The following is a 21,264-nucleotide window of genomic DNA, read 5'->3' on the forward strand; positions in this document are numbered from 1 at the left end:
AAAAAATAAAATCAGAACTATTTTACCCATAAAATGAAATGAACATTAACACCTGGTATATTTAACAAGGATGAAATCAACGGACATGTTTGCAATGTTCTAAATTTGAATGACTTGAATTGACTTCTATGAAAATATCAAAATTCTTTCAATTTTAGTGGGATTATTGCACCATAAAATGCACTATTCTCTGAATAAATATGACTAACTCTCAAGGAGTTCGTTCATCTTCAGAACTTTTCAAAGAACTTCGTCCTCTGTGTTGAAATCGCTCGTGAACCAACATCTTGCAGGATTGATGCATTGCGTCTTTACATGGAATCAAACAAATCATTTGATTTTTCTATGCTTATGGATTATATCCTTTATCCTTTACAAGCGACAGTAGCAAGAACTAATGTGTCTTTAAACTTACGAATTGATGCTTTGAACTGCTTGTGTCACATACTCTCGAGGACTGGCGTCAGAAGTGTTGAAAAATTTAAAGAACTTTTTCAATACGTTTGTTTTTTACTCAGTTCTAAAGAACCAGGCAAAGTATGTGCTATATTTATGGCAAATTTCCTTTCATTTGATGTTCAGTTGTCACATGTTTCCTTCATTATCATATAAAATCAATTTTTATATTAAAGGTATCATCTGATGTTACTGAAGATTTCAAAGATGCTCTATTGAACTGTACTTATAATTTACTGAATTCTTCATCTTGCCAAGTTTTAGAATATAGTTATAAGGATGATTTTATGCCCCAACTTGGACATAGTATAACACTGCTGCTTGATATTGCTCAACATGAGAAAGCAAAGAATTTGGTTGTCAAATCAATTGAATGCATTGAAAAATTTGTATTTTATTCAAAATCAAATGATTCGTCTAGGGAACAGTATGATAAATTGTTATCGGCAAAACTAGCTTCATTTTTACCTGGTATTTCAATTGCTTTAAGTAAAGTTGTTACTGCTGGCATTCAACAAGGAACAAAAGTGATTGTAGCTGCTTTGAAGGCATGGGGAACCCACATAGAAATCGTTTTGAGAGATGAATTCTTTCATGGAAAACATGCTCATAGTGAATTTTCTGACCTATTGTTAAATATTGTTCCATCCAATGAAGGACATTTAGAACATTTAAATGTTGAAGAAAAAGAAAAATGTAAAATGGAACAACTTGTTGTCAATAAAGATAAGGGATGGTACACAAACACAGCTTCAAAATTCGAAATACTTCTTCAGAGAATATCGAGCTTGGCTACTCATTCAAGTTGGAAAGTTCGTTTGGCTTTATTAGATTTTTCCGAATTGCTCTTGGTAAAGTGCTCTGCATCCCTGAAGACATGTGTTCCAATTTTAGTGGAAATTGTAATTGGTATGACGTCTGATGATTATGATGAAGTTTCAAAAAGAAGCAAAAGTATTGTGTCAAATATACAGACAAAGCTTTCAAAATATGGTGTGTGTTACATATCTTTGTATTTAACATCAATGTATTTTCAGTGCAAGATTAAGTTAAATTATATCAATAAACACTCGTTTTTATTGCAAATAGATCAAAGATCGATGGTCGAAATAATAGTGGATAAACTGTTTTCACATTTTACTGCGCTTCCTCGACAAATACGAGGCACGGATGAGAAATCAAAGATAAGAATTCTTCATATTATTCTTGGTTATATTCAAGTATTGGGTGATCATGTTAGAACCGTCTTTCATGCTGATACTCTTCTTAAACGTTTCATACAAGCCTTTATTCAGGTAGTTTATTATGCCATGCTGAACCGTTTGAACTTATTCCTGCAAATACTGCCAATGCAATTCAAATTCTATTTTCTAATAACCTTCAGGTTTTGGAATTTGATGTGTCGGACATTCGTATGTTGGAACTAACCTCTGGTGAGAATGTTAGATATACTCAAGTGTATGAAACTTATGGTGGTAAAAACTGCCTGGAAGATGTGATCGGAACGCGTCAATTTGTTTATAAAAAAAAATTCAAGCACTTTAGGGACGAGTATATACTGCATATTATCGAAAAAATATGCTGGTCTCTTGGAAGTCAAGGGAATCTTATACTTTTCACTGATCATCTTTTGGAGCAGTTAAGATCATCACCTTCGAATAGTAAACAAATTATCTTCATTATCAACGAAATAATGCGTGGATCGCTTAAACATATAAAAGTTGACTTTTCTTTCAAGGATGGTAAGTACATTGAAGTACTTTAATGTGACTTTTTAAAAGCCAATAAATTTGCATTGTGTTCTTATTTCTCACTTTATAATTAAGCTTTCTTTTTTTCCACTGCGAACTTCGTACTATTTATTGAAAAAGAGATATATAAACAACCTAGCAAACAAGACATACTTTGCTCTCATGGTTTAGAAACATCTACAGAAAAGTTCAATGATGTCATTGCCTGTGTGAAGTTGATCATGGACGAATATTTATCAAAGGAATTGTGGTGTGTTACAGTTTCAAATCACGACAACGAACCTTTAAAAACTACGATAGACAAAGATCTATTTAATTTACCAAATAGCAATGTATATTCTACTGGTCAGTTTAATTCTATCTCTCAACTTAACAGTAACATTCAGATGATGTGTTTAATGTTGGAAGGTATAGGAATACTTGCCACTGTCCTAAAGAAAAAGTTTGACAGGTATAAGTGTATAACTATGATTGATTTAGCTAAATCTTATAGTTCAGGTTGATAGGTATTTGATTTACAGTACGTTGCTAAAAACATGGAAATTAAATGTCATTTTTTGTATAGACACGTCCGTATTCTACGTAGTTCAAGTGCTATATAGTATCAAATTAACAAAATTTTACGTTAATCAAACGATGCATTTTTTTCTCTAGTATGTTGTTGAATGTGTTGTATCCTGTAATGGAGAAATTGGGAAGTAGGAATGCCACAGTCAGCAATGCAGCATACTGGAGTCTACTTACGATTTCAATTTGTTGTGAATATAAGTCAATCCAAGAGTTAATTGCAAGCAACGTGGATTATCTTATCAATACAATCTCTCTTAATCTGCGTCATATCGAGTTAAATCGTGAAACACCTGCTGTACTCAGTGCCATGATTCAATATGGTGACGAACGTTTACTTCCGTTTCTTGAAGATACTTTAGATGAAGTTTTAAATCTTATCGACTTCATGGATGAAAGCTGCATTGTTGCTTTTTTAAAAGTTCTTAATTCTTTCTCTTTTGCTCTTTCAAAATGGTTTCCAATGACAATAAAACATCAATGTGAACTTCCTAAGAAGAAATCGGAAACAGCGACTCAAGTATGAATCTTCAATGTTCATTTTTTTTGTTGATGTAGAATCTAGCTGTAAAACATTGCGCTCAAATATATGTCCACTTCATCTTTCCATTACATTGTACAAAATCACTATAATTTCATTGTTAATTATCAATAGATAAAAATCATTTCTATCAAATATATTTTCGTGATCAACAAATCTAAAATTAAGAAAAATGTAGCTACAACTTGTATATTTTAACTAAGTTGTTTTACATCCTTGATGTAAAATTTCTACCATTTTCAATGTCATAGAATATTTTCACAAATGTTTTAAAAAACATCTTTTCCTGATCATAGAATTCGTTTTTTCACATACATTCAAGTTCCAACGTGATAAAAAGAAAGCAAAATTTTTTTACTCATTTCTATTTACAAATATCTTCTTTTCTCGTTACAACTTAATACACTTGATTGAAAACCTGTTTTAATTTGTGGTAAAACCTACTTTCAAGTTGAACATTTTTCATGATTTCAGATTCTCGTTGACCAATTACTTGAAATTATACGGGATTTACAAAAACCAAAATGATGATAAATTCTACTAACCACAAAATATTCAAACCAGTTTCTCGACTTTTAGAATACGGACCTGCGTGACTACTTTGTATCACATTTAAAGATGAAGAAAGAATCTCAGGGTGAATTGCCTATGGACGAAATTCATGAGAATGAATTTGACGAAGAAACACAAAGGGACGAGAAAAATAATTCCGAAGAAATTTCTCTACAAATAAAGTTGATAGAAAAGGTTAGAAGTTAGAACTATGTCGTGCTGGTAATAAAACAATTTGGTTTTTATGAGACATTGAAAAAAAATTTTTTTACAGGTTGTTGAAAAATGTTCTTATTTCATCACGGCGAGGTATGTAGCAGTTCGCCAGCTTGCTCTTTCGACAATTCATTATGGCGTTATGGTGTTATCTGGTGCCGAGAATCGATTGTTACCAATGATTCATAAAATGTGGCAATGTATAGTCCAATGTTTACGTGATGACGAGTTGGTAAGATATGATGTATATTCATGTGAGGTTTGAAATTAAAAATATGTTTCTTTTTTAAATGAAAGTATATTTTATCTGTGCATCTGTGCACAAGTTACACAAATCGCCAGCATGAATCAGGCATTAAGAAAAGCTACGTAGTATCTGTAGAGTTTAATCCAATGAGCAAGCAAAGTAATAATATTGATGTACAGTTACGTGTTTTTATTTAGATTGTCAGAAATAAATGTCTTTCAGTTCTATTAACTATGGTGAACGTTTCTGGACATTTTATGAAACAACGCGTGGTCAAAGATGTGTTACCGAATTTGTTATCTTACCTAAAGAAACAGCATTCATTGAGTGCTAATGCTCGTACAACATATTCACATACAATGTCTTTCAAGTTTCAATTGGCTATTCTGAATGTCCTGGGAAAGATTTGTCATCATCTTGATATTTTAGACATTGAATGTGGCAAAGTGATTTCTATTATTTTACCATACTTAAGTGATAAACAACCTGAAGTACTGCAAAAGGTTTGTAAACAACTATTGTTTACTGTTCACCATTGGATATTTCAAACTTATCAAATTATTTGTCTTTAAGGGAGCTTTTAATGCAATAAAACATATTGCAAACAAAGAACCAGATCTCGTTTGGCTATCTCTTAATAACCTGTACTGTCCTCGATTGCCAACAATGCCGGATCCTCGATTTCAAAATATACAATTTTCCGGATTGTGTGTTACGAACAGTGCCGAGTTTGCATCCAATGTAGAGCAATTACTTGAAGAATGCCATCTTTCACCGTGCATTTACTCACACAATATTTTGGACAAGACTTTTCTCAACAAATCAATTTAAAACTAAGGTTTGAAATAGTTTATGTTGCAAGTGCACTAATTGTTTTCATCTTCATTTTCGTAGAAAATCTATCTTGTTATGTGAAACCCATATTGTATCATAAATATCATGATGTTATTTTGGGAAAGAATGACAACATACGTACGACAATTGTAAAAATAAGGAATTTACTATGGAACAAGTGCACTTTGCCATCTATAATGTACTACTAAAATGGACTACTTCAGAAAAAAGATTTCCATCTCGATATACAAAACATGTCTTGATTTATTTCACACAAACAATCAACATTTTCAAAAAGACTCTATAAAAAAACTCTTAGGTTATTCATTAAGTTATAACGTCTTTTCTCCTCTTCATTGCATCAGTAATTCGGAGCAAAGCAATATTCAAGTGTCAAGATTTTGTTCGTTTCGATAAAGTAAACGTGACAAATATTTCCAATATTTCATTTCAACATGTCCTAAGCTATTGTAGCTGTGACTTATCTTTAGAATGTCTTTCATCGACATCATTTATAAATAAGATATATCCAAAATATACTGTTGTAAGTTAATTTTACACATACCAGATGCGCCATTGATTGAAAGATTACAAAAACTTGTTAGAAAATCGCATGAATCTCGTGATTTAGTCATAGAATTTGTTTGAATGGAAATAAAATGTTGTAAACATGTATGGCAACAAGACACAGGTTACAAAAATCCTGATAAAACCACACACATAAAACTAGTGTTTAGTGCATCAAATTAGTTTCCGTTTATTTCCAAAAGTCATTGACGAAATTCAATCTTCTTCCGAGCGTTTATCGTTTTTCTTAATGATTTTAAAGTCAATATCATCAGTTACAAAAAAGATGTTCACTCACTTAATAGCCTATAAAGGAAGACGAATTAAAAGCTCTAATTTCAGAGCATTTTTAAAGTTCAAAAGAAAAGTGAGATGTAGAAAAAAAATTTATTTGTTAATAAGGCCCCCTCCCCTCCCCCCATCCAAATAATAGATGCGTGCCGTGTACGTGTTTTAGGAGGAATAGCTTGCACAAAACTAGAAATATCATATCTACCAGAGTCTTTCACGTATTTCATTAATCATTACAAATTTCAACTTGCTATTATTGCCTTATACCCTAGAGACGGCATTGTATTCAAATAAAGCGATAACGAGAAGAGGAAATGGTGGTACAGTTGTCATCAAATATTTGAAAAACGTAAAATCCGTTTAAATTAAATTCCTAAGCTTAAGCAATTCAAAATAAAAAAAACGCATGACTTTTTGCGTTGTTGCAATCCTCTACGACTATACAAACTTTGGATTTGGACTGTAATTGTTCATTCCAGTGCAAAAAGTCATGTAAAATTTATCTTTCCAGTCTTTAGGCCATTTCCATATAATAAAAATAATGATTAACAAAGTTGGAATGAGAATAACCAGGGCAACAAGAAATTGGCCCCAGGCAGGATAGGTTTCACTGGCTGTCCATTCCTTAGTGCCACTATACTTTGAGCTTACTGGTTTCTAAAATATTAAATATTAAGATTAATATAGTGATATGAACATGAATTATGACATATTTATAATATATACAACATACTTCTCTATACACACCACACATAATAAATTATATAAAAACCCAAGCCTAAAAACCTTAGTTTGAGTTGCTTAAATACTAATAAATCAATTCATAATCACTGTATGAACACGAAAATTACCTCAATACAGCCAACAAATATTTCATATACTGCACTACTCTTGCAGAGGTCATAGATACTTGCAAATGTTACAATTAATAATGCCAACGGTGATATATATTTCCAGCAAATCATCCATCCAATCCATGGCCGTTTACCAGTCATATCTTTAATGTCTTCAGCAAATCTACAAGCAGTGCTTGTATGTTAAATTTTTTTTTTGTTTTGATAATATAACTATTTGTAATTTGCGGGTTAAGTTTCTGCCATGCATATTTGTCTGTAATATAAGAAGATTACGTAATTAAATGTACATCTTACTTATTGTTTCCATATATCCATGAAACTCCAATACATTGAAAAAAGGCAATAATGAGTAACGGGAAAGATGCTGCGTAGCCATCAAATATTTGAAAAACGTAATAACCATTGCCAGCCACAAAGGCGATTCCAATTACGAACAAAATAATGACTACAATAGCTGGAGTTAAATGAAAATATGTTCTTCATATGAAATTGTCGGTTACACAAAAACTTGCATTTATAGAATTGTACCTGTATTCAGCTCTTTCCACCATTTTTTGGGAAGCAATCCAATCTCCATCAATGGTGTGATTGTAGCTTCAAGTGTTCCAAATTCACTATCAATGCCTAACAATATCAACATAAAGAAAAACAGAACAGCCCAGAGTGGAGATACATCCAACTGTAAGAGAGCATCAGAGAAAGCCATGAAAGCGAGCCCCGGTCCACTACTAACCTAAAAGATTGACAGAAAACAATGCATTGAATTTAAGTATTTGCATTTTAAAGGAAGAAGCTAGAAACTCTGGAAGCAACCATATGCAACATATCACGGTTGTCAGAAAACAACTGTTGAACAAATTATTTTTTCATCAATAACGTATTTGGAAGTTATATTTACTTCATTAACATGTACACCAGTCTTTACTTGACGATATCCTAAGATAGAGTACACAACAATCCCAGCAAACAGTGATGTACCACAGTTGACAAATACAACAATATAAGCATCATTCATACACTGGTTATTGTAAGGCATGTAACTTGCGAACGCAATCAGTGCACCAAATGCTAAACTTAAAGTGAAGAACATTTGCGTTGCTGCATCTCTCCACACTTGTACATCTTTCAATCGATCCCACGTGTCCTAAGAATTCAGTGACAGAATTTAGTAGAATTAAATTTATTTAAAATGTAATTGCAAATATAAATTGGAAATAAGTTTATACATAATTAACATCAACATAATCAAATAAAAAGGCCAGTTGTTGGACCATGCAGTTTGATGAAAATGTTAAATATTTATATTTTTGTGTCATTGTATGTTCACCTCAGGGGAAAAGAACGCCTTGAGTCCAGTTCCTGCTCCTTCCAACGTCACTCCTCGGAAAAACAAAACAAGAAGAATGATGTAGGGAAAGATTGCTGTGAAATAAACCACCTGAAGAAGAGAAAACAATAGGATTCAATGACTCAATTTCCTCATACTTTAGTTCGACTTGCGTTCAATTATTTTGTCACTCAAACTCAAACTTTATTTCACACGATGCTAACCTTTCCACTTGTCTTGATCCCTTTTACGACACATAGATAAACAATGATCCATGCACCTGCTAAACATCCAAATAGTTTTAAGTTGACACCTTTGCTGTAATCGTTGATATCAACTGAAACATCTAAAACCTCTTTATAAAAATACCATTGTGGAGGATCTAGGAAACAGCACTCTGTGATTTTGGTAACATTATCTTTACTTTGATCGTACATCATTTTTGAATAAAGAGCGACATCTTTGTACAGTGTATTGTTTTCGATAGAGGATTGTAAATAAAATGAATTATTCTTACGCCAGAAATCTTCTACTTTTTTTAAATCCAAATATTTTTGATACTTTTCAGAGTCACATAGCTCTTCCCGTTTCCACGGTAAGTCTTTTCGAAAAGAAATGAAGAAATAGTAGATGCACCAAGTAATAACAATGATGTAATAAACACAGAGCAAAAGTGATATTGCTATTGATGCCAGGCCAACTCCATATAAAGAAGGATGTATTTTTTTCCAAATATTTACAGCAGATGTACGAAATTTTTGACCAATTGCAAACTCCAACAGCATTATAGGAATGCCCTCGATCACCATAAAAATAAGGTATGGAATCAGAAATACTCCTACGAAAGAAAAACTTAAATATGTTTCAAACTTCGATCTTTACATGAGCCGAATGGATTTAAAACAAAAAATAATGAGGAATTTCTTCTCATTTTCTTTTGGCATTAATGTGTTTGACGGATGTAAAGTTCGAGGTTTGAAACAGACCTTACAATATTCTGTTTATAACAAAACGTTTTAAAAAAACCAACACAAAAAATGAACAATAATTTTTTGCTCAAACTGTTAAAAATATGGCTTAATTTAAGACTAACCTCCTCCATTTTTTTGGCATAGATAAGGAAACCTCCAAATATTTCCTAAACCAACAGCCAGACCAATAGAGGCAAGAATAAATTCCCATTTACTTCCCCAAGCGTCACGTCCATTTCCTGTAATTCCAAGCACCAATGAGCTATCTAATTGTTGATTAAATTTTATCAATTTGTAAAAGGAATTGAGCTCTCACCATTTGGTTCTTCTGTCAGAAGGTTCTCTTCAAATTTGACAAAAAGTTCGTGTTACCATGGTAAGATGCAAGAGAAAAAAAAGTCATGCAAAATTTAATTTAAGACGCATATATTTGATTTACTTTTTTTTTAAAGTGAAAGACAAAGATTGTGGAATAAAATTTCATTTCATTAGAAGTTAACGTTACCATCAGTTGTGACGTCTTGACCACCACGAGGTGAGTCAGTGGTGTCAATTAAACGAGACGACTTTGACGTCAAAATATTATTTATTCCTTTTGGCAAATTAATCTTGGGAGGTTGTTTTTGGGTTGATGAGTTAACTGATTCTATAAAAAATGACTGCATTGATCACATATATTAAAATCATCATTGTAAACGTAATGTTTATCTTATATGATGTATAATTAGATGTGTAGCTGCTGAAAGAAAATAGACCAGTTATACGAAAAATATGCAAATCTTATTGTTGATTTAAACTTGTCTGAAAATTTGATCGATGGAGGCTGTCTAGCCTGTACAAATTGAATTATAAAAAAAAACAAAAAAAAATGGACAGTCGAGACAAAAGAATTCAACAACAGAATTAAGACACTGGGAAAAATTTTTGGGAATCCTGTGTGAAATTTCTCTGCGTGAAATTTAAAAAGACAAAAAATAAAACGATTATTTTTCAGGAAATGAACAAAATAGATTTTGAAGAAATATTAATTTTACTACAAAAATATTGTAAATTAATATAGAAACTGGGATATCTATGAATATAACTAGTACATAGTGATGAAAATGACATGAACAAATATCGTACAGCAGATGTCAAAAATTTAAGATGGGTTTTACAAATAAAAATCAAAAAACCTGAGAGAGTTCTTGTTTCCATGTCAATGCCATAATTTTGAGGAGAACTTTCTGTTGGTCTACTGTAGAATCTTGTTGATGCTGATTCTATAGAAATTCAATATTAAGTATTTATGTACTTACTAGTTTTATCATCAAAATACAAAGTCTTTAGAGAGTGTCATGTTTATCGATAAAGGAAAACCAAGAAATTCAGATTAATGAAACAAATGGTCCTTGATAGCTACATGATACTTTTGCTGTTTGCTTGGGAAAATTGGTTCGCTTGTTTTTGCTATAGACACTAAAAGATACTAAAAATGTTTTCTAATCAAACCAGCCGTTTCAACTTTTATGAATATAGATTCAGCATGTGAAGTAGCCTACTATAGCCATTCCGCTCTCAAGATTTAGTCCCGGCATAGTGTAAATTACAGAACATTATCAAAATTCATTTCCTTGTTCTTAAAATACGTATTTATTAATTTTTTGCTGCATCCTTCTTCTATTATAATTTTCATACCTTGAAGACGCTTGTAATAATAGTAAAAATTGTCTTTAAAAAGAGATTGCAAATACTATGGCCATGGTGAATGGTCAAATACAAACGAAATAGTTCTTAAAAGAACTGTTTTAAGGCAGAACACTAACCCAACAATTCTAAAATACCTGTTTTAAAAATAAATAACACTAGGCAATTCGGCAAACTACTCATCAGGTGTCAACGTTTGCTAAACGAGAGCTTCAGAAACATTATCGCATGGCAGCCCACTTTAGCTAGCTAAGTGATTTTATGGACTTTATTTTGTGAGCTGCTGATCGAAATATCTATAATATTTGAAATTAGTCATATGAATACTGGTTTTTCAATACAATTGCAAATGAAACCTTAATTTTACCGCTCATCAAAAACGTCTAGCTAGACTTTACCTATTATGCTGGAAAGTATTAATGAAGAAAATCATTTATTATCCGTAAAAACATAAAATAACAAAAACGTTTTTTGTCAAAACTTTACGTTGGTTGTCTTATGCAACAGAATATTTAAACGTATCAATAATCAAAGCAATAATGTACATTAAGTAGGTGACGTGGACGAACAACATTTATTAAAAACACTCCATGGGAGGTTGATTTTAAACAAAAATACTGCGGACTTCCAAGTTCCAATCGGAAATTTGATTCAACCTCTTAAAACCTGTACTCATTTGCCGTTTTAACACAGTAGTGTGAGACAGACAACAATAAATAATTATTATTTTGCTTTATTTCCAATTTACTTCATTCACATTACGCTTGAATTCATTACAGTTGGAATTCGCAACGTGTCACCTTGTCATCACAATTACTTTGTTGTGAAAAAAATATAAAAATAATACACAAAATTGTCGAATAAATAGATGGAGCTAACGGATGATTTAGTCATTTAGTTTTCTTTGCAATTTCGCCTTTTGGATCATAAAGTTTGCTTTGGGATTTCGGAAATAAAAGCTAAAGAGCATTGTTTCAATTGAAATTTATTGGCATGGATACCAAAATAAATACTGAATTTTTACATAAAAATGTTAAGCTCCTCTTAGTGACATTTCATGGAGGTGAAAGACAGTAAAAAAATATGTTGCACAGATTTTGTTGTGAAAAAAGTTTGAGGAAGAAAAAAAATTCATTGAGTGTTGGGACGAACATATTTTAATCTGATTTAAGTACATATTGATTGGGATGAATTTAACATTACGCCCCCACAGATTAAAGGACATTGAAGTTAGTCATGTTTTATGTTAGAAAAGTGTAATTTAACCAACATAAAACTCTACAATTTGGCTGCCAAGACAAAATATATGACCAAAATATAACATTTTGTTAATATAAGATAATTCTCTTTGATATAGAAAAGCAAACAAAGCTCTATAGTCAAGGTAAATACTGTCGGCAATTAAAATACGAGGTGTTTAACAACGTGTACTTTGGAATAATGATATGTCTTTATACACAATTATTGATTTACTAGATCGTTTAATATTGAAGTACCTGAACTTGGAGGTCCAACTCTGACTGAATCTTCATGTTGGCCTACATACGATACTCTAGATGAAGTCATCTTTTATTCTTTTTATCGTTTAAAAGAAAACACGGGTACGAGATGTTGGTATGTGGCCCAGAATATAAAGTGGATCCACTTCATTGAATTACAAATTCAATTTTTTTTCGTGCCACGCATACCTATAATTATCATATGCATATAATTACCATAGTGGCAATCATGTTTTTTGACCAATAGGAATGATGAAAATGCTGAAATAAACGTTTCTATGGTAACTGTCCATCTTATATTATTGATATTCTACCAACAAATGCCAGTCGCCACAATAGAAATACTCGTTATAAAGACTTAACTATTTGTTTACCCAAAACGAAGAGACAAAATGATGGTGGGCGATCTTTGCTGCTACTGCAAGTCAATTTTGTCTACCTCTTACTATGCGTAAACTTTCATCAGCTACACTGAAACTTTATGATAAAGCTAATTCAGATATGCTCATAGAATAATTTATTATTTAGTTTTTAGTATTTTTAGTCTTGTGTAATTCTGGTTTTAAATTGTAATTTATCTCGTAGCCAGTTTTCACACTTGTTGTGTCACGTGTTACCCTCTTTTTAATAAAGTTTAATCAATCAATCAATCAAATGCTCAGGACAGCCTTTTATCTAATTAAATATACATTATCCAGTTTCACACGAAGTGTATACCTACTGTCTACTGTATATTCCCTATACTGTGGTTATAGCCAGTAACGTAGCCAGGCCGACTTTTTACTCCCTTATGCATATATTTTAGTGTTTACTGACCTTGAGAACAATAGATTTTTAAAGAAAGAAATAATGGTAATCTTTCAGAATTACGTAAAGGCTGGATACGCTAATGGTTATGGACAATATAGTAATACCGACAATAGTGGAGGGGGGACTCATATCACGAGTCATGTTCTACTTTATTATATTTTATTCATATCAGTGTGTATACTCTAATATGCACATGGTACAGAAAATGCTAAACATAAAATAAAGTATTATATGAAACAACAAGTTTATGACTATTATATGTAAAGGTCGTTTTAGATCAATGGATTGGTAGAATTGTCAATTGTTAATGTATAAAGTTTGTCAGTTGATTAAATAAAAATCCAAAAATGTTGACCGTACACTCAAGAGAGGTTTGTCAATATTGTCAACGAAATATAACAACAATTTGCGATATAAATGGATATTTTGCTGGCATGTTCATAAATGCTTCATACATTCTTTGAGTCAGGGAGAAAGCTAAATTGTTTTTAAAAAATTTGACTTGTGGGGGTAATTGTATTTAACCTGCATGTGATACAGATTGAGCTCGCTTTATTTCTTCGAACCAATTTCAAGACTGACATGATACAATTAAAATCAAAAAACAATCCTTCACAATGACAAAAATGGCCATTCTATCGAGAAATAACAACTGTGGCAAGCTTGGGACTTACTGGGGGTAAATCTCTCAGTATTTTTATCTATTTTAACAACGTACGTTACTCTACTTTGGAGTATCTATATTAAGTTGCGTTAAGTTGACTAAACTCAGCAGATCGCTCAGAAATAAAAACATTGCAATATGTTCAGAGTTCATCATTGCATACAACACGACAGTAACCTTAGACGTCACTTTTAAAGTCTTTGTCAAAATATGACCTTTAACATAACCATAACGGTATCTACACATTTTTCAATATAATATCTTATACCGAGTAACTAAATCAATTAGTGAAGAAAATCATTGGTGCACGGGACGAGGGGTACGGAGGGGGACAGCTCCTTCCCCCCAAGAAAGTTTGAAGATATGGCGAAAATATGGCGGAACATTCATTGTGAGTTGGGTAAAATCTTTACTGCCCCAGAAATGATAGCTCCCATACGCCTATGAAGAAAATATGGGTTTCTAACAATTTTGTAAGAAACCAAGGCTTTTCTTGTATTTTGAGCCAAGAAAATGCCTTATATATATTTTGGTTAAATTTTTTCTTTTAAGAAGCGCTTGAATCAGAAATAAAGGCTATTGTGAAATAAAAAGTCTGACTATTGATTATTGGTTTTGTTGTTTCAGTTAATTACAATTCTATCAAAATTCGTTACAAAAACTAAATTGCACATAAGAACTAATACCAGATCAGTAAAATGTGAGGAATGTTTAAATTTAATTAATTTTTTATTAAAAATTGTTTTAACACCATGCATTCATAGCATGTTAAGCTATTTGTTATACATATTAGTTGTGATTATAATGCATGAACTACCAAGAACAATAAATGTTTATCCTGCATAAATCAAAAATACGTCGAGACTAAAGCAACAACAGTGACTGAAAGTTGTTATCGAAATTATTTCATAAACTTGATAGCACAAGAATCCGAATTCGAAAAGGCTTTCAAATGACGTCTAATCAAGGATTTGAGTCAGGTAAGACTTTAACAAAGTCCTTGCTTTTGATCATTTTTACCGTGTCATGTAAAAATGTTATACATTCCATGTCGCAACGGTTGTTTGGAAAGTAAAATCTAGAGAAGCGATATTTTTCATGGCTGTATATATGCTTTCATAAATACATGCATACAAGAAATAAAGCTTTGCTCTAACCTGTACAAGTAAAACAAACGTTTTTGAGTTTTTGGTTTAAAAACAGGAATAATAAGCAAGCATTGCCAATTTAATTACATTTGGGAGGAAAATCATAATTTTAGACGTTTTTCATTCTCCTTTTCACACTTTATATTTTTGTTTCCCCGGTTCTTTGTGTGCGGTATATTTTACAAGAAGGTTTTTATAGCTAAATAAATGATTTGAATGAGCACATGCAGTTTTTTCACACAAGGTGAAGCGTCAAAGAATGTTTCTGAGCAACCTAAAACAATTAAATTTTTGAATGTATACTTCTCATTTGTCCCAAGCAGTTATTATCTTAAGACTCATCGACATTGCCTTGTAACAAAATATGTCCAAATTGGTGAGAGAAAGAACATGGCTATATATAATTGCTTCGTCTTGAAGCGATTATGAATCAATTTTTGCCATTTCAAGGAATGGTTTATAAAGACGTCATTCATCATATCAACGACAAATTCGATTAATATAATCGTATTGCAATGTGTGCATAATTCAATAATTGCTTCTAGAGAGTGTTTCATTAACTAAAAACCTGGAAGATTTTGTGTGCACTGCATATGCCGTTGTTCTACCATAGTGAAATAATACCCAAAAATTTATAGTAAATGTTATTGAAGAGTGTATATTTTAAGCGATTTCCTCCAGTGTATAGTGAAATCAAACGTTACATATATTAACAGCGGAATGTTAAACACTCATTTAATAACCAAATTATCACTTGCATACAATTATTGAATAAAAGTTTTTTGGCAAAAACATCAACAAACGATGACTTGAAGATCATAACCGAATACCAAAAAAATTCTCCTCAGATCCGATTTAGCAAGGACACAGGCAAGAAGCCAATGAGTATTTTTTATTGTTTGAAGTGGTTTAAAATATTTTAGCATCCGGTTCATATATCAAGGCTGAAGCAACAATCTCCAGTACATAATATTGATTTTGCTTAAATATCGTAATATTAATAATTCGTACAACAACAGACAGAAAAAAATATCATTCCGATTCATTCAAGCCTCTTGAAACCAACACATGACACTGCTCAGCCAAGACGCAGAATAATCAATAAGCCTATTATTCTACTTTTTTCATTGTACAGATATGATTTTCATATATACGTCACAAACTTTTCTCTGAATTTGAAGTATGTTTTGAGAACGAGCAGGAATAGCTTGCTCTGTGAAACGATTACTTTACAAGACAAGTCTTTAATCAAATTCTAAGCTAATTGCTTACACAAGTGGATAGACTTACCATGAGTAGTATAAAAAGGGAAGATTGCTTTGCTCTGAAACTCGGTGATGTATGTTTATTTAGATTACTGGCTACAGTTTGACCAGCTCAGTATTCCTTTATGTCAGAAACATATCAAAATATGCAAATTCAATTCACTAATAACATATTAGTAATAAAAAATGCGTTATGCAATACATTTCAATCACTTCATATGCTGATGATCTTGTATTCTTGTTATTCACATTTAGTAATAGTAATAAAATTTTGAAAAGCATTTCATTGTCTTCCCAATAGTTGATGTAAAACGTAAGATGATGCATTGCTTTATGTATAAATTTTACTCACAAAGCATTATCCACTTCCAGGAGTAGAATTGACAAACTACAACAAAAGCAATCCTTTAGGCGAGTATGCAGAACCAGAGCATGATAATAAAACCAATCAGAATGGAAAGAGTGATACTTGGGGACACAAGGCTGAATTTCTTCTAGCTTCCATTGGTTTGGCAGTTGGTTTAGGAAATGTCTGGAGATTTCCATATTTGTGTCAACGAAATGGAGGAGGTAGGTTTTAGTAATTTTAGACAGTGCAGTTTTCATACTTAAAACAATATTCTCAAATCGTTTTCGTGAATCATCAACTATTTTCAAAGCAAGTTTATGAATTCCATAGCCATAAGTGTATACATATAACACTGTAGCTATAACTTTAAAACGTAAATCATATTATGGATTAACTAAAAATTGTACTTTATTTTATAGGAGCATTTCTTATACCATACCTAATCTTCATGTTTATCGAAGGAATTCCCCTCATGTTACTTGAGTTTGCAATTGGCAAAAATGAGATGTACAGCCCTTAAAGTGTGGAAGGACATTCATCCAGCGTTGTTTGGCGTTGGAATTGGTTGTATTTTGGTTTCATTGCTCCTATGCATGTATTACATCATTGTTATTGCATGGTGTCTGTTTTATCTCTTTGTTTCAATGCAAAAAAATCTTCCATGGGCATCAGAAGAAGTTTGCGGTAATACAACACATTCGGAATACGCTCAATTGATAAAAACCCGTGATTATTGGAAAAGTAATTATACTTCTTTGAACATGAGCGATTTAACAAAAAATTACTCCAGAAATATGTATTACTATGCGAAGCAAAGAGTCGACAACTATTCAAGTTGTTGTGTTATTGATCCACCACAATGGTATTTTTATACAAAAGTGTTAGATATTTCAACAGACATTGAAGATTACAGCGTTGGTTTAAACGGAAAGCTTGTTGGCTGTCTCGCTCTTGCCTGGTTGATTGTTTATCTTTGTGTTGTAAAAGGAATCAAGTCCAGTGGAAAAGTAAATAAAAATGTTCTATATTACTGTTGCATAGTCCACGAACATAAATTGATTCTCACGCTTTTAATTATTAAAACTATAAATGTCGAATATTTATAAGTGTTGCTCAGTGATTTAAATAATATCACTTTTCACTTGTTTTTTGAAATCGCCGTTTTTATGCTTTTTCCAAGCAGATTAGGTTTTCATAAAATTCTGAAAGTTTTCATGATTGAGGTGCCTAATCACCAAAACTAACTTCACTCGCTTGTAAAACAACTTCAAAACCTGCAGCAAAACGCAAACACTTTCAGAGGAATTATTAACTAATAGAAATAGCTGGCCGATAAAACTGACAAAAAATGAGGTTTTTAGTTCTATATTTCTGTTTAAAAATAAAGTTTATTTATTCATTTTCTAGGTTGTATATTTCACTGCAACATTCCCGTACATCATTCTTATTATTCTCATGATCCGTGGAGTAACTTTAGATGGTGCAAAAGAAGGTTTAGAAACATTTTTTACTCCAGATGTAAGCATCCATTAGACTCCATTAATACAAATTAACGATTAAAGATCAGTTTTCCGTTTTTCTTGAAGATAACTCGAAAACATATCTTTGCATAATATATGTATAATTATATTTTATAGTTTTCATATTCCACATGCGTGCACTTTCACCATAATATATATGTTTTATTTTGACAAGTGGGATCGATTGAAAGATGTACAAGTGTGGAGAGATGCAGCAACCCAAATGTTCTTCACTTTAAGTTTAGCATTTGGTGCACTGACTGTATTCGCAAGTTACATGCCTTATCATAACCAATGTATAAATGATGGATACCTAGTGGTATTTGTTAACTGTGGAACTTCGTTATTTGCTGGAATTGTTGTATTTTCCATTCTTGGATATCGAGAACTGAAAACTGGAATACCTGCAGACAAGGTACACCTTTATCCATGGTGTTTTTACTCAAATTAACTCACAACTGATATGTATCTTATGTCCGCAAACAACCTTTCACACGTTGAGCAATCTTTAGTGCTCAGATAATCAGAATTCAGTTATAATCCTCGATATTTCTTTAAAGGTTGGAAGTGGACCTGGTCTCGCTTTTATGGCATTTTCAGATGCTATTTTAAAGATGGATGCATCTCCAGTTTGGGCAATATTGTTTTTCCTTATGCTGGTGTTGTTGGGTATTGACAGTGAATTCGGGACACTTGAAGCCGTTATCGGACCTTTAATTGAACTTGGAGTTATCCCAAAAAAGTGGAGAAAAGAACTCGTAACTGGTAATTTTCAGAAAAATATCTTGCCGTCATAATCAAGAGAAATCTTGTTTGTGACAGCATTTAAAATAGTGTTAGGGCCATTTAATGCTGCAAAAGTTAGTTGAAATTTACACAACACACCACTTCTGGCAAACACAAGTTCGTTTTAAGCCTTGACCAGCAAAAGATTGTCGTTATTATATTGCATTAAATTAAATATCTGCATGAAAATTTTACGTGCATTTTTTTCTCTCTTTAGCCATTATTGTTTTCGTTCTTTTTTTGATTGGATTGGCTATGGTGGCGGGAAATGGTTTCTACGTTTTTCAAATTTTTGATGACTATGCAGCTGGGATTGCACTCCTTGTAATTGCTCTGTTCCAATGTATTGGTGTTGCATGGATTTATGGGAACGAAAGGTACGCCTATCATGGAATGTTTTCTTAAAACAAAAAATATAAAGGATCCTTATGATTATGTCTGCTCATCAATGATGAAATGGTTCTTTTTAAATACATTGTAAATAAGTCTACATTGCTTTCATCAGCATACTCATTTCCATCATTTTGTGATTCCTAGATTTGCCGATGACATTGAAGATATGACTGGTAAACGGCCTTGGATTGGTTGGAGGATATGCTGGAAATATATTTCACCTATTGCATTGTTCCTTATACTTGTTGTAACTGTTTATGACTTGACAAAGGATACGGCAAAATATCAAGCATTTGTTGGTTGTAAACAGGTGAGAGTATAGTTAAGATTTATCATACTTGAATAGTTGAACTCATTAAATTATCAAATTAGTCATTTATGATATACATATATACTATTTCTGACATTCAGAGCCCATTTTCTTCCAAGTATCCAGGCAACGACAATTGGACAACTGCACTTGATCATCCTGGTTGGTCACAGTTTTTGTGTGCCTTAATGGTTCTCATACCGACAGCACCAATAATTTTCTTCGTAATTTATCGTTCTGGCTACTAGTTTCTTATGACATTTCTGCAGTAGTTGCATGGCAAGTTTATCTTTAGCTGTAAAAACAATTTATATTCATACACGTTTTTACAAGAGATAACATTTATTTTAGTTATATGATTCACGTACTTAAAAACATTTTGTTAATTCTTATGTAAAACATATAGGTATAAAAATGTACTTCAACCTGCGGCTACTCTTCATTATCATAAGTATTTCACGATATCTCGATATTAACTTTTTTGCTTTTTTTCTTTTAAAGTGATCCAGGACAACTTTTTTATAAAAACAGCAATACTTTTCTGACTTTATCATACCATAAAATACATAATTTTTAGAGGTGATTAGTTGTGTTTTGTTTTTAATAAGAGGCAACCGTTAATGATTTCGGAAATATAAAATAATGTAGCCTTGTCTCACATGCAATTAGATGCAGAGGCGTTGGAACCGGTAGGAGCAGGACCAAGATCTTTCCAACTTTAAAAAATGCAAAAAGTGGCCTCTTGCTTTATAATAATTCGAAAGAACTTTATTTGGCTTGAAGGTAATAATGGTTGTTTCTTATGAAACAAAAAAGTTTCACTTTTTTTGTTTCAGAGCTTGCTCCGTCATAAATTACTTGAGAATAAATCTGAGCATATATAGTCAACTCCATCAACCCTCCAAGTTTATGGTCATGGCAACGACAAACTGTATGTGCAAGTACTGTTTATGGAGTAATTAGCTCGCTCAGTCACAAATTTTCAGATATACCAATAAATGAAAATATGTAATTGAAATTTAGATAATGAAAGAATGTATAAATTGCTTTAGTGAGAACAATTTTTTGTAAGCATTTACATGATGTACGTAAAAATTAACCACGGCAACAGGAGATTCTAACGAATTCTAACATTTGTTTAATTTTCCGTCAAATAAAAGATGCATGAATATAAAGAACAGTCGTCACTATAGAAGCACTTGTTATCGTACGTAGGCATAAATTGGCGCTTTTCCTTTTTTTATATCGTATTATGTTTCTCAATTTCTTAAAACTTTCTTGTTTTGCCGAATGCGAGAAAGTTTAAATAAAACATTTGTTGTATCTGACATAATTTTTACAATTTCCTTTTGTTTGACACGCAAACATAAAACTCTTCTCTTTAAAATTGTAGCGAGAGACTTGCCGAGCGGAAATCGAATTCGTGTGATAAAAATTAATGCCCAACATAAAGTTCTGATTAGAGCCATAGAAATAGACCAAAAAAACAAATTGTAAAATTTAAATTTATTGTGACGTTTCGTCTTTACTCAAGACATCTTCAGACAAATAATAAATAGGATGTTAAGACAAGATATTATATTTACAAAAAGGTGTTAAATATTTACAAGATATTATATTTACAAAAGGTGTCTTCTCTTTATCATGACAAACTTTT

The 21,264-nt window shown here is 31.9% G+C and overlaps 3 protein-coding genes across 3 annotated transcripts; 2 read left to right on the forward strand and 1 right to left on the reverse strand.

Moving 5' to 3' along the window:
- Positions 1-119: 119 nt before the first annotated feature.
- Positions 120-5,417, forward strand: LOC124446524 (TELO2-interacting protein 1 homolog). Its single transcript, XM_046997366.1, has 10 exons — positions 120-537; positions 633-1,449; positions 1,546-1,751; positions 1,841-2,198; positions 2,379-2,658; positions 2,862-3,294; positions 3,895-4,062; positions 4,142-4,315; positions 4,528-4,833; positions 4,904-5,417. Exons 1-10 carry the CDS (start codon positions 316-318, stop codon positions 5,159-5,161), a joined length of 3,222 nt encoding a protein of 1,073 aa, XP_046853322.1. The 5' UTR covers positions 120-315; the 3' UTR covers positions 5,162-5,417.
- Positions 5,418-6,224: 807 nt separating this feature from the next.
- LOC124446525 (sodium- and chloride-dependent GABA transporter 1-like) lies at positions 6,225-12,503 on the reverse strand. The gene is made up of 12 exons (XM_046997367.1): positions 12,360-12,503; positions 10,353-10,439; positions 9,683-9,823; positions 9,494-9,520; positions 9,300-9,416; positions 8,431-9,044; positions 8,207-8,317; positions 7,778-8,023; positions 7,408-7,612; positions 7,174-7,333; positions 6,874-7,039; positions 6,225-6,679 (listed from the first exon to the last, which is right to left on the reverse strand). The coding sequence occupies exons 1-12, from the start codon at positions 12,427-12,429 to the stop codon at positions 6,461-6,463; spliced, it is 2,163 nt and encodes a 720-aa protein (XP_046853323.1). The 5' UTR covers positions 12,430-12,503; the 3' UTR covers positions 6,225-6,460.
- A 2,095-nt stretch (positions 12,504-14,598) lies between these two features.
- LOC124446802 (sodium-dependent neutral amino acid transporter B(0)AT3-like) lies at positions 14,599-20,190 on the forward strand. The gene is given in 10 exon segments (XM_046997679.1): positions 14,599-14,816; positions 16,622-16,819; positions 17,018-17,093; positions 17,095-17,605; positions 18,006-18,116; positions 18,294-18,533; positions 18,679-18,883; positions 19,122-19,281; positions 19,442-19,607; positions 19,709-20,190. Coding segments are annotated over 10 exon segments (1,842 nt in total). The 5' UTR covers positions 14,599-14,788; the 3' UTR covers positions 19,856-20,190.
- The last annotated feature ends 1,074 nt before the right edge of the window (positions 20,191-21,264 follow it).

The sequence above is a fragment of the Xenia sp. Carnegie-2017 genome, unplaced genomic scaffold (genome assembly GCF_021976095.1).
Source record: "Xenia sp. Carnegie-2017 unplaced genomic scaffold, XeniaSp_v1 HiC_scaffold_22, whole genome shotgun sequence".
NCBI classification, from domain to species: Eukaryota; Metazoa; Cnidaria; class Anthozoa; order Malacalcyonacea; family Xeniidae; genus Xenia; species Xenia sp. Carnegie-2017.

Coding starts and splice junctions, on each gene's coding strand:
- LOC124446524 (XM_046997366.1), top strand. CDS start 316: ATGGAATCAAACAAATCATTTGATTTTTCTATGCTTATGGATTATATC. Junction 2,199..2,378: donor TGACTTTTCTTTCAAGGATG/GTAAGTACATTG, acceptor CTCATGGTTTAG/AAACATCTACAGAAAAGTTC. Junction 4,834..4,903: donor AACCTGAAGTACTGCAAAAG/GTTTGTAAACAA, acceptor TTTGTCTTTAAG/GGAGCTTTTAATGCAATAAA.
- LOC124446525 (XM_046997367.1), bottom strand. CDS start 12,429: ATGACTTCATCTAGAGTATCGTATGTAGGCCAACATGAAGATTCAGTC. Junction 9,521..9,682: donor TCAAGACGTCACAACTGATG/GTAACGTTAACT, acceptor TCAAATTTGAAG/AGAACCTTCTGACAGAAGAA. Junction 7,040..7,173: donor TGGATATATGGAAACAATAA/GTAAGATGTACA, acceptor CACTGCTTGTAG/ATTTGCTGAAGACATTAAAG.